This window comes from Lissotriton vulgaris, unplaced genomic scaffold (assembly GCF_964263255.1).
Source record: "Lissotriton vulgaris unplaced genomic scaffold, aLisVul1.2 SCAFFOLD_1009, whole genome shotgun sequence".
NCBI lineage: Eukaryota > Metazoa > Chordata > Amphibia > Caudata > Salamandridae > Lissotriton > Lissotriton vulgaris.
The window spans coordinates 550624-569380 of record NW_028251378.1 but is presented as its reverse complement, the minus strand read 5'-3'; the positions used below and the strand labels follow the sequence as shown (position 1 = coordinate 569380).

The following is an 18757-nucleotide window of genomic DNA, read 5'->3' as shown; positions in this document are numbered from 1 at the left end:
GCAACATGGTGCCTCCAACATCCAATAAGGCTAGATGCAGAATTTATACAAGTGTGGATACAGTAAGTGCCTCGTGTTCTCATGGATCTCCACTTGCTCCTCAAAGCGCACCATGGAAGTCGGCAAACTTTAATGTCAGACCCTTCTCACCATAACCCGCCTAACTTCATCCATAATCCAAACATAGCAGTCACTGCCTTGACCCCAGTGCAGTCAGGGGAAGGCTCCTCTCTGAGTGAGTTATTTGTAGTCCCCGCCCACAACTCTTTCAAGTAGCCTGTAGACCCTGAATGAGCCCAGTTTTCTTGCCTGCAAGATCCGGAGTCCCCAGTCCCAGGGAGGAGAGGCCTGGAACTGACTGCACCGCTTGGTGCTCTCAGGCTGTCCCGCAGCCATGCTAACACACTCCTCTGGTCATGGCAGTGCTTAATTTGAGCCAGTGGTTTCCAATACTCTGCACCGGCACTTGACAGCTGCCATATGGTGGCGCTGTTTTTTTGTAATTTAATGATGAGCAGAACAATAGTTGTTTACTAATTCAATATAGATTGTAAGCTAATAATACCTGCCACCAAAGTCGTTCTTATAACATTGGGGGGCCTCGAAAAGTATGAATTGTCACCCTTGTAGCAGTGTGGTGGTTAGGAGTTGTGTAGGTACTGCCATTGGCAGCACTGGCAGGGGTTGATGGGTGGTGCAAGCCGCAGGGGTCCCTTACGAGGGCCCTGGCACTTTTTTTTAAAACAAATGAAGCACTGGCGTCATACCAAACCCTTGTCCTACTATACATTTTCAATAACTTGATTATCTGAGCTTTCTCGGACCTGCCCTCCGCTTCCGGACATTTCATATCATAAATACTCTGCTATCCTGCTCACGTTTCAGCACTACGGAAGTCAGCCTGCGCTGTGAAGTTGAGTGGATTTCTTATCACCACCTTTCTGCAGTCCATATGTTTTAGAAAAACCCTTCTGAATATTATCACCATTGCGTACATGCAAGTCTCTTTGTATTTCATTTCCCACGGAACCTGGCAACTATTTCTGCTTCTGTAAATCTCACGTCACACCTTTGGTGCACAGAAAGACAATCTGAAAAGCACAAGGGCATTTAACAAGAGAGGCACGCCCTGGATGACTAACAAAGGGTTCGGCGCAGACACATACCTATTGTGCCAACCTGCACCTCGCTCTGTTCCGGGAGCCTGCTCAAAATGACGTAATCAACGGACTGGGGCAACCTGCTCGACCCACCGCCATGTTGGTGCGGCAAGTGAAGCCCCGTCTCTAGCAAGATTTGGGGGAGCAAATATCAGTCTTTACCCTGCTCCAATGGCAACAGTTCAGCCTGAAATGTCAGGCCCGGTCCTCCCTAAACTGGGACAGAAGAGGGCAACGTGAGTAGTGTATTGCATCTGTAACAGCCCTGACAGCCTCTGAATCTCCAAAGCTGTTCTGGCTGTCTGTAGGTTGTATGATTCTGGCACAGAAGTCAAAGGGACTTCTTTTGTAGTAATAGTGCGACTAATTTTGTCAAAACTCATTCCTTTCATATCAGTACTAGGCTAAAGGGCGCTTTTGATTACATGCTGAGGTGGCGAGTGCTAGGTTCTTCCACAACACTGTATAGTTTTAGAAACCGTAATGAAATATATTTGGCCTGGTTTCAAGCCACAACAAGTAACATTAGTTAGCACTAAATAGCAGCCATTGTACAGTAGTTCATGGTGTGTGGGGATGTATGTAGTAGGAGTGACTAAATAAACACTACACATTCCATGCATGGAAATCATATCACACAGAAGAGAGTGACCTAACTAATTTCTACAGCTGGATGTACTAATAAACTCCGGGTAATTTTCATTCAAACACAGTTAAAAAGAGGAAACTTCCACCAATGGAACAGATGTGAATTGCACATTGTTTTGTACCAACCTAAAGACTTGTATTTCTGGCAGTTGTGAAAATGAAAAGTTGTAATCGGTAAATAAATAATGCCATGTGTTAGCCAGGTAACGGGTGGATGGTCACAAATTGAAAATAGTGCTTCTTCCTCGATACTTAGCAAAGTGTATGTGGATTCCCTTTCACCATTGTGTTTTTGTGTTTAGGTCAAATTATAAGGCTTAAAAATAGCTGTTTTGTTAAGAAGGTGCCAGGGTGCGAAACATGATCTTAGTGTTTATAAAGTCCAGTTTAGTTGTATAATAGCTCTTAACCGAGCCTAGTGGTGGTGTAAAAGACTCAAATCTCGTTTGAGGAGATCTAATGCAGAGTAGAGGATGTGGTTTAATGAGTACGCTCTCTTAAAGAGTGTATGCATGCCACTGTCAATAACTTTGAAAACTGTTTGCAGGTTTACTCACTTTATTTGTCTAATTCTTTCTGCAGCTTCTATTTATGAGTATTTGTTTCATTAATTATCCTTACGTAATGTATTGTTTATTTTGAGTGGGAAGTGGTCCCAGAAGGAAGTCATACAAATCCATGTTTTCTTTGATTGAGGATGTGTTCTTTCAAAGCCGGTGGACTGTGCTAACCAGCTTTGGCACTGCTTGCCCCCACTAGAGAACTACTACATGTGTTTTTCTATTATATCGCAGATCAGGTCAATGTGGTTTAGGACAGGGGTGTTGGAAAGAAAATGACACATGCAGGAATTGGAATCACAAGGCCATACGTCTAAACCTACAGCTGGGAACTGGGTAGATTTATAAAGTTTCATTCTAGATCTTTTCATTTACATCATAGTCAGAAACGTTCATTTGTGATTGTTAATTATTAAACAGAGTTAAATGAACTTTTTACAGAAGGGTTTTCAAAGTTTTTCATGGTATCAAATCCTTTGTTTTGTTCAAGAAAATAATTTCTTTAGGCATAAAGCATGCTTGAAAACACGAACCTTAACTATTGAATTGCTGTGGATGCATGGAACACACCGGTGGAAGGGTGGGGGGAAGAGGGTAGAGGGAGGGGGTTCTTATTTGTTCAGTTGATTAGATGTAATATGTAAACACTGTCGGTTATAGTGCAGCAATGTCTGCGGAATGGCGATCTGTTGCAGTTTCCTTTTGTCCTGTAAGGTGAACATTGGACATAGAAATTATTCAGTAGAAAGGTGGACTTGAAATGGAACCAACTGATAAATGACTTACCGGGGGCGGGGGGGAGAAGGCTGAGTAAATGTGATGATGTGTATTTGGCTGTCGAAATAAAACTCAATAAAATATGTTTACAAAAAAAAAAGCATGCTTGAAATAAGGTTTCCTTGTCTTGAATTTGCCAAAATGTTGTTCCCCAAATGCTTTTCCCATCAATATTCTCTTTCTAATAGGCATAGCCTTGGATGGTCAGGTTCTGACTGAATTTATTTGAATAGATCAGCTTGTTATAGATGATCATCGAACATTGTGTGAAAAATAGAAAGCTGAATGATGTGAACTGCAGTGAGTCTGGAAATAGGGAAGTTTCTTCAAGAAATCTGGATGACGATTAGGAAGTGGAGCTTCACAGTGCTCCCATTATATGTAATTGATAGTTCTCCAGGATAGCTAGTTCTATATATGTAATAGTGTACATAGTGATGATAACAATCAATTTCTTTGTAAGTGACCAAATTCATATGATGAATAATCAATGTTGATAGTCATATGATTAGTAAAAACACTCCTAGGATGGTCCAAACATAGGCCCAACGGGGAATTAAGCCTCTGTCAAGAAAATAATGATAAGCAAGAAGTAGTTTATGGCGTAGTGTGACTTTGGATCGTGATGAAAAGTCCTCCATGCAAAGTTCAGATTCATTCTCTTAAATAGTTGTTTTCTGAAAAGGCAGAGAAACACTGTGCTCCGATATCGGCTCCTGGGAACTCAAGCTAGTGATGTTACTGCTCTCGTCAAGTGGTATTTCATTCAGAGTAGGGAGAGGCTCAGAGGTTCTACTCTGAATCCGTCTTGGTGTCTGCAGTGGTGTGCTATACAAATGGTGCTTTTACAGAAGGTTGTTGGACACCTGTCTGTTTTTCCTTGAACCAGACAAAGAAGGACGAATGACAGTTCTTTTGCCTTTTACCCCAAGGACTGTAACAGGTGGAATGTAGGATAGTTCAGAAGCTTGCTTGTTGCAAATTATTTCACAAACTACATATCCCCTAATTTAGGGAGTCACCTGTTCGAAATGGTAACAACCTTCTCTTCACTGGTGGCAGATTCAGAATGCTTCAGATTAAACAGCTTTTCTATGGATTCACTGTAAGACATTCAAACGTTTTTCTCAAGATTATCTAGGGCAGACACAATCATAGGAACTCTGAAGAGACCCTTCTTATGGAGAGCTTTCCCCCAGTACTCCTCTAGGCAAGTCAATTATGCTCTCTAGGCTTTATACAGATTATGATACCAGCTAAGACCTGAAGTTAGTACCCTAGCAGTCAAGGTTTGTTTAATCTTACATTTTGCACACTCAACTAACCAATTGGATTCCACTCTAAACAGGTTGCTGAATTGCAGACTAACTCCAAGTACAGGCATACTATCCCTAAAAGCCTTAGAGGCTAATGCAGGATCATTATCTGAGTGAAATTCATGTATTGCTCCCATCACTACCAGACACTGCACACTTTTTACGACCTCTGAAGCATTGGTATTTCCCTGTGGCCACAACCCCCAGACATTGAGAATATTAATCAGGTTCGAACAATCATTACATTTTTACTAGACCTGCAGGTCTAGTAACCTAAAAAATGTACTCGACCTAACTGAAATGCACTTGACCTCAGTTTCTGGAAGCTGAGCAAATGTGACCAGTTAACAAGATTTAAAGGCATTTTTATTGCTCATTCACTTTGTGAGCAATAAAGATGCCTTTAAATCTTGCTGTCTTGTCACATTTCCTCTGCTTTCAGAGACAGATGTCAAAAGTCAGTTTGTCTTCATACTCGCCAGAGTAGGACCTAAAAATAGCTCACCCTAATTGAATCTGGCTCGCAAATGCAAGCAGGTGAGTGAATTTTTTTAGCACTGACCAATCATTATCTAGTAATATATAATTATATTGCTTAGCAGAATTTATTGGAGCGCTATGGTCCAAATAAATTACCCTGAACAGGATGATGGAGACCGTGAGAGAAGTTGGCTGAGGGCTCTTAACAGTATATGGTTTGATCTGTTGACAAATGTTACATTTCCTGACATAGTCTGTAGTCTGTTTATATAAATAAGGCCACCAGTAGCTTTGCTATAGCATTGCTACTGTTGCATTAATTCCAGCATGGGTAGATGCCAATTCCCCATGCACTTCCCTGATTAAATCTAATCTGTACAGCTTGTTAGGAATTAACCTGTTTTCCACTCCTGGTGGAACGACTACAGGAGTGCTGTCTGAATTAATGGTGTAGGAAGATTTAAGAGGAAAGCATTCAGGAAGCTTTCTGCCTTGTATGGCTGTTAAAATATCTGTCCCGATCTTTATCTGAAATCTGGTCAAAGCTGCTAATCTAACCGTCTGAATTGCAGCTTTGGCAGCTAAATCAGCTGCACAGTTCCCTTTGGCATAAAATCCATCACGCTGACCAATAGATGCTTATCTTTTAAGACCGCTATCCTTCCCCAGAGCGGTATATTTCTAACAGGTTTTCCCTTTAAATGTGTGTATTCATTAAAGTGCCAGTGTTGCAAATCAACACTGTACCCTTGCACATAGAAGGATGAACAGACACTTTTAGTGTGGGAACTGATAGATAAGCCTTCTGTAATGCAGGTAACAGGGCATGAAGTTCTGCATGTTTTGCAGTGTTTTCCCCTAAGATCATTGTGTGGGTGTGCCGTGGACAGAATACACCATCTTTCACTGCACACTGCACTGCCATGCAGGCTGCAGAATACTTATATTTTGTTCTTACCGCTGGTTGAGCACAGCCATCTGTGTAGAATATGCTCAGATAAGACTCAATGGGTAAGGTTGTTGGACTTGGAGGAACATGTTGTTCATATTGGAGCAAATCCCGTGTACGAAGAGTGGGATCATGCTGAAACTTTTCATACACAGTACTTCTAGATTAGGGCCCCTGCACCCATCTGTGGTCTAGGGCGCGGGCATTAGGAATACTTGCCTTGGTGGCTGCCTCTAGTGCCAGTACAGAAGAAACCACAATCCTTATTTTTCCCGGCACCAAGGAGCATTCCTTTAAAAACCTGTTTGCACAAATGCAAGAACTTTTTCAATTGAAACAAAATGATTAGAACCATTACCCTAATCTTCATTAATGCTCCATGTTCCTGAATAGGTATGAGTTTGTTCTAATTGAGCTTAGAATGTTAACAGCAAATAATTTTTATGAAGATTTTCACAATAGTTATTGTTGATTTGTAGGAGTTTGAAATTGACGCACATTTATTTTTTCTGTTTATAGTGAAGCGATATATTAGGAAAGGTATTCCCAACGAGCATCGCTCTCTGATCTGGATGATAGTCAGCGGAGCCCAGGAGCAACTGGATCTCAACCCAGGATACTACCAGAAACTACTCGAAGGTGAAAAAAATAACAGGATAGTGGAGTCTATCGTTACAGGTGAGTTCCTAACTCCACCTTCATTGATTTACAGCGCAAAAGGGATTCTGTACCGAATACCCACTATCTTTGCAGCCAGAAATACATAGAGTTTCCTTTGATTAACATGACTGGTGGCAAATGGCCTACCATTGTCACATCTCTTGCACTCTCTGCCTGTAGGAGTACACTGGGAGAACAGTCCTACTTTTTTGTTGGTAATTGTCTGGGTATAAGTTTTTCAGAAGGTTGTAATATGGATGATACAAAAATCTACCTCACTCACCAAAAAGTGAAAGGCATTTGTCATAGCTGGGCATTTGAGAGATAGTTCTTGAAATAAAATGTTAATTATTTTTTCAGCTAAAGTACACAAAGCGATTTTAAACTATGATGTGCTGTGGACATGAAATGCTCATCGGTATGCATGCTTCTTTTGATATCTTTTAAAGTTATTCAAATATAGATGTTTCAATGACCAGGCAATTTACATTGCTATTTGTGTACTCCAGCTATTCAGTAAATGTGTCCATGTCTTGAAAGGTAATTAGTCAATATCGACCTTTTGGTAAAGTATATACAAGTAAAAATTGCATTGAAATGCTTTCAACCAGTCCCCTTTGAATTTTAATGATATCAGGGTTTCCCTTCAGCTTGTGATGACATTTGAACGAAAGGTTTTGTGCAGCCATGTAGTTTCTTGATGACCATGCAGACAAAAAGTAAGTGTCAATCGAATCTGTAACAGTACTAGCTCAAAGATACATTTGATAGGGGGTTCTAATATTTTGATAGCTCTTCCGGGTCCAATTCGTCAGTCATTTAATCCACACAGACTCTTGATACAGGCTACCTAATTAATGTTCTTTAGATAAGGTGTGTTCTGTGTTGGTTGACAAGGGTTGTAGCCATTACAGACTTGTGGGATTTCCACTGACCATGTAAATGTTTCCTATTTAGATTTATCTTTTGTAAATATATCATATATCGATATCCTGAAAATATGACATAGTTTGACACTTGTGGAGCAACTGTGACCGCTAGTTTTTTTATTTGAGAACGTAGCTTCTGGTTTACCCTTTCAGTAACCACCAATAGATAATTTTCAAAAGGGGGTGGCCATATTCATCTTTGTATAAACCTCTGGTACTTTTTCCATCACTTGATTACGAAACTGGGCAGAGAAAGAGAATGTCACACCTCTGTGTTTCTTAACTGACATGGACTTCATCCTTTGTTGAAAAGTACAACCTTATGTGCTGAAAAAGTGTATTCTGGAATATATTTGCTGGAGAGGGACAATTTAGGAGTGACCTCTTCAAGAAGTATCATTGCCGAGATGAGTAGAATATGTAAGCAGTTCGGGAAACCATGTAGCTTGAAGCGGAAATGTATTCAGCGAGCAGGGAGAGGAAGGCTGAGGTAGGATGGATTGGATTGGAGCAGTATAAAGTAATATTCTCCGCAGCCCACGCCGGTGTCATGGTAAGCGGTAGAACAGCCTCAGCTCCACAGTGCTGGAGGTTCGTCTGAATTGGCTAGAGGCTTCAATGTCTAAGCTCAGTGAGCAGCAGTATCAGGCAGGCAAGAGGACCTTCAGAAGTGCTGTAGACCCCGGTCTAGCCAGGAGGAAGTGGCCGGCATTCTGGCTATACAGTGGAGTGTACCTTCAAGAACAGGGTCATCCGAGATCTTCAATCCAACCTATGTTCATCGAGTTGGAGGAAAGTTCCAGCTTACATTTCCAAATCTTTACAACAAGGGGTGGTGAGGGACAGAGTCTCTGAATTAAGCAGAAAGCTCTCACCCAGTCAAGAGATCAGGGCTAGATCCAACACCGTTTTTTAGCTCACTGCACCATCCCAGTTTCAGAACCTGGCTGTATGCAAATTAGTCTGTTCCTGTCCCAGTGCATGATGGGAACAGGGCAAACCAAACTACAAAAGCCAATTCTTACACTGGGAAGAGTGGTCTGCTTAATTCAGACACTCTGTTCATCACCACCCCCTTTTCTGAATGGTTTTTGGCCACTATAGGTGTGGCAGGGTATACTCAGACATGAGTCCCTTTCTCACTGCACCTTCAGGATTCAAGCAAGCCGGGCCGAAGACGGCTGAAATGCCAGAAACCGGTCCCCGGTAGCTTGTCTCCTTTCTGGTGAAGAATTGGCTTGGTAGTTTAGTCTGCCCTGTTCCCATGATGCACTGGGCCAGGGACAGACTGATTTGCATATAGCCAGGTTCTGAGCTGGGATGGTGCAGTGAGATAAATAACGGTGATGGATCAAGCCCTGATCTTCGGACTGGGTAAGAGTGGTCTGCTTAATTCAGACACTCTGTTCATCACCACCCCCTTTTCTGAATGGTTTTTGGCCACTATAGGTGTGGCAGGGTATACTCAGACATGAGTCCCTTTCTCACTGCACCATCAGGATTCAAGCAAGCCGGGCCGAAGACGGCTGAAATGCCAGAAACCGGTCCCCGGTAGCTTGTCTCCTTTCTGGTGAACAATTGGCTTGGTAGTTTAGTCTGCCCTGTTCCCATGATGCACTGGGCCAGGGACAGACTGATTTGCATATAGCCAGGTTCTGAGCTGGGATGGTGCAGTGAGATAAATAACGGTGATGGATCAAGCCCTGATCTTCGGACTGGGTAAGAGTGGTCTGCTTAATTCAGACACTCTGTTCATCACCACCCCCTTTTCTGAATGATTTCCAAATCTTTGGCACTTGAGAAGATGCACACAACCAGTCGGTGCAGCCTTACAAGCCCAAAGGCCCAGCAACTCAGACTGGGGGGTACATACCTGCTTTGAGAGGAGTCAGGAAAGACGTAAGCCTCACCTACAGGTGGAGTCTAGATGATGAATCATCTAGCGAATCCTCTGGTGGAAACACTTGTATCGTTTCCAGACAGGGTAAAGGAAGGGAACACAACATGTAGAGGTTGCAGTTGTTCTTGGAATCACCAATTTTACACCAAAGTATTTGTTAACAAGTAACTCTAAAAGCAGGGCCATGCTTGGACGTCATTTGGGGGTCGGCGGGGGTCACAGCTGCGACCTCTAGCTTGCTTCTCCTGGAACTTCCTTTGAGACCCCTAGCCACAGAGAGGGGCTAAACGTTCGCAACTGCGACACCTGACTACCCCCAATGACGTCCGTGGGCGCATGGGTAAAATTGTGAAACCTTTAATCCCAGTTCATATATATCAATGTTTGCACGAGGTTCCTAGTAAATATTAGTTGTTGGACATTTGGCACAGGCATGATATGCCACAAAGTAAATTAAACCTAAGTTACACAACAAACCCATCACATGCACCTCCACCAAACGTCCCCTAAAACTGCAAGCCTAGGGGCCCTGCGACCCTCCTCGGAGCTCCCTCGTTCTGTCCCCATAAGGCAAGTATCCAGGAATTCTACATGGATTAGGGAAGCTAAAAGGACAGCAAATAACACTGCACATCAATGAAGCAGTAAAACCACTGGCTCAACATCACAGGCGAGTGCCGATACACTTGCAGCCGCAAGTAGAGGAGGAAAGACAAAGCAAACAGACACGTTTTGGGATGCATAAAGCAGATTTGAAATAGTATCAATCACGTGTGTTCTAGTTGATTCAATGACCATTAGATTCCCAATGTTAGACTAATGTTCTGATTTGTTAACTTTGCCTCAAATTGTAAAGCGCTCTGATAACCCTCGGGATCAAGTTTGCGCTTTATAAAACTTTATAAATAAATAAAGCACAACTGGCCTTCTACATAGGTGCAAAGCCTTGGCTTTTCACTGTGTAACGCTTTCTCTCCGCCCCTTTAAACTGTACTAGCCCCAAGACATCCTTACATTAGCACCAAGAGGCTACTGCAATTGCTTGTGTTTAAATAAACCAGAGTCTGATGTGCTGCCTGGTCTTTATCTGTCGGTGTGTGCAGAATCCCGTCTACACTCATAACTTTTAATTTGTACAGGTTTTGTCATCTGAATTTGGAGTATCTTGGATTGTAATCACCATATTGTTGGGATTTAATGTAGTTGGCGAATTTATTTATGAAGCAAATCACAGTTTTTCTCATTTTTATCTGGCTAGACCCAGTTCAGTTTACCTTTGATAGTTGTGATCCTATTTAATAAGAAAGTGTCCTCTGTCCACATTGTCTACATAAAAGAGTAATGTTAAATGCAATGCAATGCAAGGGCACATTCACCTCCCAAAAGCAGTGAAGTGCAATCTTCTGTTCTAAAGAAACATTAGTAGGCAGCATCCTAGATGAGAGGCCAGTTTGGCACTAAGTCGCCTTCCTTTACCCTTGCTTCCAAAATCATAAATCCTATAGATTTTAAATTTTTCCTAATTCAAATGCTCTTTACCGTGCTCAATGCGAATGGAAGCCAGTCTAGGGTTGGTCCTGTCAAAAAGGGAACTTACTACCCATTGGAAGGCGAAAAAGGGGCCTACTCTTACACGCTGGCGCAGGGAGTTTGCGAAGTGGGCAGAGAATGAGTGGAACGGCAGACTATGCCTGGCCAGGCGCAATGGGAGTGAGAAATCAATGGAAATGGCTTGGGCTTGGGTGGCGCTTGTGGAACTGGTTAAGCACCCGATTGAAGATGGGGAGGGAGTGCCCCGTGAGATGGAGGGCGCACGGGCTGTCACTTGATGGAGGAAGGGCATGATGGGTCCAGAGAGGGCCTGGCAAAGACTCTCCCCCAGTGTTCCCGCCTCACCCTAGGTTGACAACTGTGAGGAAGGGATTCTGGTGGGCGAAGCTAGTGTTCTAGGCGACTGCCTGAGTATTCTAATGGCCAACGGCATTCCTAGGGGGGGAGAGGGGGATTTGGGGTGTGGATGGGGTGGGGGTACTTTATTGGGGTGTTTGAAGACCGGGGGGTGGGATGGATATTGGGAGTTTTCCACTTGAATCTGTCTATTGGACTGTAACATGTGTGGAGGAGAGCCGAGCTGTATGCTTAATCGACTACAGGGTGGAAGTGGGGGGCCAGTAGAAAGCTCCTTGGGGCTCCTTGATGGGACTCTTTGATTACAGCCAGTTCTGGGAGGCCCTCAGGAATGCTAAATCTGAAATTGTAATGCATTTTGCCTTCTCAATTGCTTCTCTGTACTGCCCATGGGGCTGTCCATATGGCTTCTTCCGAAAACAAATAAACATTTGTAACAAAATGGAAGCCTGTCTACGCAATGTTAGTGCCATATAAATTACCAAAAATATATGCATAAACTTAAAAAGAAGAAAGGAATCTGATTTGAAAGGAAATAAAAAGATGCCTACCCATCAAGTACTTCACTTTTGGTTCACTGTGAAGCCAAGCTTGCATGCACCTCTCACCAGCCTCCTCTGAATCACTTAAACGATAGCTTTAATGGCTGTTTTATTTTGTTGTTGTTTTAACAATTCTTGTTATTATTTTTTGCAAACAAATACAGCCATCAACACCATACATACTGCACAAGGGCAGTTCAATATTAAGCAAACACCGCTGCACATTTACAACCAGTATATGAAAAAGGAAAGCAGCTCAACAATGGAACCTACTTGGGAATCACATTTTGCCATGATGTACAAGGCATGCACTCCTCACCTTGTTGTGTTTGTCAGCACAACCTCTCCATGTATATACTGCCTTTTCAGCTGTGATGCAATAGTCCATGTCACATCTGCAGTCTGCCAACAATAGAGGAGAGGCCTCACACCGCGCACAAGCTGTGTCCCTTTTTGCAATCAAACATCCAAGCCCCACTAGTTTTCTGTGGTGTCGGCAGTCCAGCGAACCATAAATTACACCCAGTAAGGACACTGTGGGGGTCTCACTCCTTCCGGATACCATACATGCTGCCAGGGCATTATAGATCCTCATCTAATAACCTCGGATGACTGTGCAATCCTACACCATTGGTAGAAGGTACCCTACTCCTGTCCACACCTAGTACAATCAGGACTAGCGGGCCTGCCCATCTTCAACAGCCTGCTATGGCTGTAATACGCCCTGTGGAAATATGTGAACTGTATAAAACGAAGGTTGACAGGGATCGCTCAAAATTACGCTGCCATTTTGGCTTCCCGCCAATCATCGTCATCCAGCTCCCGCACATCATTACCCCAGGTGGCTCTGAGACCAGTGAGTGGGTCCGGCACATTTGACATCAGGGACGATATAAACTGGAGATCCCCTGGATGGAGATTCGATCACCAATGTTGCTTCAAGAGGATTACATTTCAGAACCTCCTTCAATTCTTATGCATACAACTTAAGGCCTTTGCGGGGCTGAAAATATCTATAAAATTGGCACTTATGCAGTTGGATTTCCTCACTTAATTGCTGATAGGATTTAATATGGCCCGAAGCTCAGACATCTCCTGAATATGATATGCTAATAAGATCCTAGGCTCCAAATCCCTGCACAGTCAAGAAATGCCACAACCAAGACCTGGCCCACAATGGGGTCAGGCTTGTGAGCCTCTGTAACAAACTAATATTTTTCAAGGTCGTACTCCAACACAGTGAAGGTAGTTTCATGACAAGGGGAAACGCAGGAGGGAGAGCTTCCCTGTACAGAAGAGCCAGCACCCTAAGACGTGCCAAAGCCTCGCATTCCAGCCTGAATTCCAAGTCAAGGTGGTTACCAAAGAGCCAATCTCCTATCTGAACCAGTTAGGCCTCCCAGTAATATGCTCTAAGATCAGGGATCCCCAATTCATCCTCATATATATGCTGAGTACACTTAAAGTATGAAACCCGTTGAGGCTTTCTAGCCCACAAAAATCTTGTTAACATGGATCGCATGTCTGTAAAGAAGTTAGATAAGGAAGAGGAAAATTGGTAGACATAAGCCAGTCAGTCAAAAGTACTTTATTCGGTTCATATCAAAAACCATAAAAGTATACAAACATCAAGAATCAGGCCCATATTATAATGCATTGATTAAAAATACAATTTACAAACCTCACATTAACAATTTAAAATTTATATACAGACTCAATCACAATTAATTTGGGTCAGAGACCTTTAACAAAAGATTAAGGGGATCGAAAAAATATGGTCTCACTAAGCACACTGCTTCCAATTAGGTTTTTTGCCCAAACGCATTGCTATGGTGAAGAAGGTAGAAACTTAAACATTTCCCAGATGTTTGACAACAGCTGAAGGTACAAACGGGCCGGTTTGACCTGCCTGAAGCCTTTATCTTTTATCAATGGCAAAATGAATTTTTTCCTTATTGTGATAAAATAATTACAAAAGAACACAAAATGAGTAGTATCCATAATGGAAAAACCATCACAAGGGCAAATCTCTAAGTCTATAGCCTTGGTCCAGCCTGGGCGTCCTGTAAGGAGGAGATGGAATTTATTTAACCTGAACTTGGTTAGCAAAAATCTGTGGTTGGGATTATTTACCACTCTCAGGTATAATTCCATCTCACCATAGTTTACGAGCACCTGATGCGCTCTTACAGTTGGCTTGATCAGTTCTTTGTCTTCTCTTTCTAGACCCTTGATAAGCTTGTAGGTTTCTTTTGCCCACTTTACATCCCCCTTAACTAATTTGGTAGGCTGACTGAACAATTCTGGGCGCCCTAAAATGCCAGCCAGCCTTTTAACGTAGTGCAGCCATGAGATCGAATTGGAATAATCAAGGGCTAGACAGTCCCTCAACACCTCGTGATTAAGTTCAAGGTCAGGGTTCAACCACACTGCAATCCATTTCAGCAATGGTGCCAAAGCTTTTCGGTCTGCCAAAAATTCCAGCCCACATTCGTGATGGACAATGTAGCCTGGTGTAGATTGGGGGACCGATAAGATATTCTTTAAGAACTTGTCCTCTATGCCTTTTAACAGCCTTACATCCTTAAAGCCCCATAAGTCAGCACCATACATGGCTAGGGAAATACATTTAGCGTCATAAACTTTTAAGACAGCCTGCAGAGGTTTCACGCCAAGTTTTCTGGCAAAGCTGAGTACAGCCAAGGTGGCCCTTGCAAAAACATTTCGCTTAACAGTCAGTTGGGGCAACCATGAGGAGCTCTCGTCAAAAATAACACCTAAATAAGGAAAACTTGAAACTTTAGACAACTCATTTCCATTACAGTACAAGGTCTTTATTTTTTTGCCCTTTGTGCCCACAGCCATTACATGGGATTTAAAAAAATTAACATTCAAATCTAAACCTATCATAAAATCATAAAATGTATTTAAAAGCAGCTGCAACCCTACTGTTGTCCGTGCCAAGAGAGCGGCATCGTCCGCATACAATAATGCCGGGATTAAAAACTTGCCCGCCCTGGGTATATCTTTGCACGCCTCCTCTAAAACTGTACCTAGTTCATTAATATAGAGGGTAAAAAGAAGGGGCGCTAAAATACACCCCTGTCTAACCCTGTTCGTGATCCCAATCTTGCCCGTATTATTGCCTTGGCGGTCAAACCTAACTGTAGCAGTGAGGTCCCTATGGAGATCTGCCAGGAAGTACACAATGTGTTCGTCAATGCCTAGTTTTAATAATATGGGCCACAATTTCGACCTATTCACTCGGTCAAAGGCCGATGAAAGGTCCATGAATGCTATGTGTAGTAAGCCCCCTTTGGCAAATGTGTACTTCCCGATTAACATCTATAGGTTCAGGCTTTGATCAATGGTGCCACGCCCCTTCCTGAATCCATATTGGAGAATCGAAAGTGTATTATTCTCATCTAATATATCAGATAGTTTACTTAAAACCACACGTCCTAAGACCTTCACTGCCGAGTCAATGAGCGAGATCGGGTGATAATTACTGGTTTCCCCTCTGTTACCTTTTTTATAAATCGGCACGATGACTGATTTGGACCAGGTAGTCGTTATGCCGGATTTACAGACTCTATTAAAAACATTTGTTAAAATTATGGACCATAACTTGGTGTCAGATTTGAAGAGGTCGGCAGGAACACCATCGAGGCCCGGAGCCTTGTTACTAGTCATTCTCCCGATGACTTCTGCCACTTCCTCCTCTGTGACCGATAAACTATATGAAGGCCAAGTTGGGGCTGATGAAACCTCCTCCCCTACTGAGACCCCTTCATAGACTGATTTAAAATGAGTGCCACACCTCTTCCTGTATGGCACAATCTAACTGGCTGTTACATACATCATTAAAATAAGACTTGTTGACAACGGACCAGAATTTAGCACTGTTCTTCAACACATCAATTGATGTTAGTTCCTCCCAGGCTGCTTCCCTAATTTCGTGCCTTCTTGCTTCTACTACCCTTTTATAAGTTTTCCTCAAGGAGGCCACAAGGACCCTATCCACTGGCTTACACTTCAGTACCTGTCTTAGGTTTTGGTTGGCCAGTGTGCTGCTGTGATCAAACCAGCCAAACCCCCCTAGTTCCTTAGCTTTCCCTGGGCATTTAAGGGCCGTATTAATTTGGGAGCAGATTGTTAAATAAGCGGCCGAAACCTCTTTATCATCCGCTTCGACATCCATACATATGTGCATTTCTCTGCCTACGCTGTTGACAAGATTAATTAAAAAATCCCCAGGGATCACTCTACTCCATCTTATCATTCTTGCCTGATCTGTCAGGACAAGATCATTCTTTTTGACCCTATTGCTACATTTATCGGGCATTCTAATTATGTCACTCACATTGAGGGTTACTGGATTATGGTCACTAAAATGAGACCAGCTCACAGAATAACTACTAATATTATTCCACAATGTGTGACTGGCAAAAATGTAGTCAATAGTTGATCCTCTCCCTCTACCTTTAAAGGTTGGTATATTTTCATCTTCCAATTGCGGGAGCAACAACCTATGATCTGCCAAAAGCTTTTCAAGGAAAACTCCTTGAATGGAGTGCTCAAAATGAGTATCTCCTTGTTCTATCGGGCCTAACTTGTCCATTGTTACACATTTATCCGGGCACCTGTGGATGTTAGAATCGCCCAGAAGAATGATTGAACAAGAATGGGAATTTCCTTCCCTATAATTTACCAGAAAGCGGTCGAGGGAGGCCAGATGATCAGTCAAGGTAGCTCTGGCATAAGAATTATAAAAATTCACAATTAGAATCTTGCCAGCCCCCTCACAAGTGATTTGCACTGCCAGACAATATGGTGAACCCGTTTCTATATTAATGTGGCTAGTCCCCCTTCGCCCTCCCCATTGCCGAAGCTATTGCAGGGAGGAAATACGTAGAGTATCCATCCAGGCTGAGATTGTTCCCTTGATCCCAAGTTTCTTGTAGGCTAATTATGTCTGCTAGCCCTATGGAATCTCTCCAGATAGGGTCATCTAGTTTATTCCTTAAACCTGCAATATTCCAAGTTGCAAGCTTGATATTAGTACTGGTAGGAAGGTTGACTAACTTGGGTGGTGGTTCGTTTAGGCCAATCGGCATGGTAAAATCGTCAACCAGTTTCAAATTTGCTTCTGATCGGTTTTCTTCCAGCCACGATGAACCATTTTTCAATTGTTTAACCAGGCCATCCTGAATAAGGGGGGTTTCTTGATCTTTAGGTTTTCTATTCCACCTTATATGTCAATCTATCCCACCTAAGTCGGAAAATGCATCAAAATGATTGAAAACTGGGACGTTAAAAAAGTCTCCTGCACCCTGTGTGTTATGAAAAATGTTTTGAGAATAACCTCTATGAATGAAAGGGGCTATCAAGATATTGGCAGGATGTTTTCTGTTGGCCCAATTTGTCCTATAAGATGGCAGATGTAAACTCCTCATGACAGCCATTTGGGGGGCCCGTGGATAGAAATAACCTAGGTCAAAAGTCATAATCCCACCCCTACTGTTATAATTCGGGAATCCACTGATAAATTGAGCCACATGAGGGTATCTGAAGTTTACTAAAATACAATCACCCTCAACGTCCTTGGCCTTATGTCCCACCCACCGTACACGTCTGACATTAATTATGTCCCCCTGTAGATCTGGTCTAAGTGGCCGATTTCATCTAACCAGAACATCACCTTGTTTTTCAACTCCTGGAAGGACTCCACCCTATTATTTTGCCACTCTGGAACCCCTACTAGGACTATCACATACGGATAAGAATCCCTTGGTAGGTCCACTCCTTTAGTGTCATTCCGGCTGTTTAAGACCTCCGGTGTTACTTGGTCTGGTATGATGTCTTTAGTCTGTGGCCCCTTGAGTGTAGTCCTAAGATTGTTTCCGTCCTCCTTAGCAGTGCGTGTCTCACCTACTGGTTTAGGTGGCTTCCCTTTAATCTTATCCCCCCCTAACCCAGAAGGCACAGTGCTCCCATTTAACGATTTTCCCTTGGGAGCAGATTTCTGCGTGTTTAATTGGGGTTTGGGTAGAATAGGTGCGGTAGTTGGCGCTTGATTTACCTTCACAAGGTTCTTGAGTATTTCAGAATTGGCCTGAGTGGCATTTTGCAGGGCTTCCAACTGTGTACCAACCCTTTTTAAGCGCTCAACTACTGGCAAAATTAGGGACTTTACCAGGCGTTCAATTTTTACCAGGGTGCAGGGTGTGTCTTCAACACCACTTAGATCAATATCTATAGTTTCAAGGGTGGAATTAGTTTGGATAAGCACTGGTGGTTCCCCCTGAGTGGAGGTCTTGTTGTTATTTTTATGGATACCTGTCTTCTGACTGGGTGATGGTTCTTTTGTCCTCTTAGCACGGCTCCCCTTATGTGTTTTGCCACCACGTTTGCGCTTTGATGCGGGCACTGGTGTGCTTTCTAAATATTGCTGTCCAACTAATTGGCCTTTTATTACCTCAGTACTTTTCCTGGCCGCGGCATCAGTGCTCGGATAAGCCATAAAAGACACCAAGCTGGCATCCACCCCACTTATATCAGAAATACCCGTATGCTCTGGATTAATCTCAGTTAAGGGAACACTTTGAGTCTGAGCGTTCGCTGGTGATGCCGCTGAAGCAATATGCCCAATCGATGATCTTTTTTGAAGGGCAGGCTCAAGGGATATGCGTCGAACCGTTTGGTCGATCTCCTTTTCTAGGGCCGACGCAGCCATGGTGATAAAAGCATCAATCTGGCCCATGATCCCCCCTGCTACTCTTTTGTTACTCAAATTTTGACCTTTCAGAATTTTCGATGCCATACTTCATAGGGCATGAGTTAATAGAGTACGTAACAACAATTGATACTGAATAGTCACCTTAAATCCACAATAGTTGGCCCCGTGGAACACAATCAAAGGGAGTAG

At 43.0% G+C, this 18757-nt stretch overlaps 1 protein-coding gene across 2 annotated transcripts in view; it reads left to right on the top strand.

Moving 5' to 3' along the window:
* The window catches only part of GRTP1 (growth hormone regulated TBC protein 1), a 679757-nt gene that overhangs the window by 142555 nt on the left and 518445 nt on the right, over positions 1-18757 (top strand). For both annotated transcript variants that reach the window (XR_015305466.1, XM_086950791.1), the window contains exon 3: positions 6410-6568. Coding sequence is in view for 1 of the 2 variants with exons in the window: in XM_086950791.1 (XP_086806917.1) it covers positions 6410-6568 (159 nt within the window). In the remaining variant the exon portion in view is untranslated. The remainder of the gene's footprint in view (positions 1-6409; positions 6569-18757) is intronic.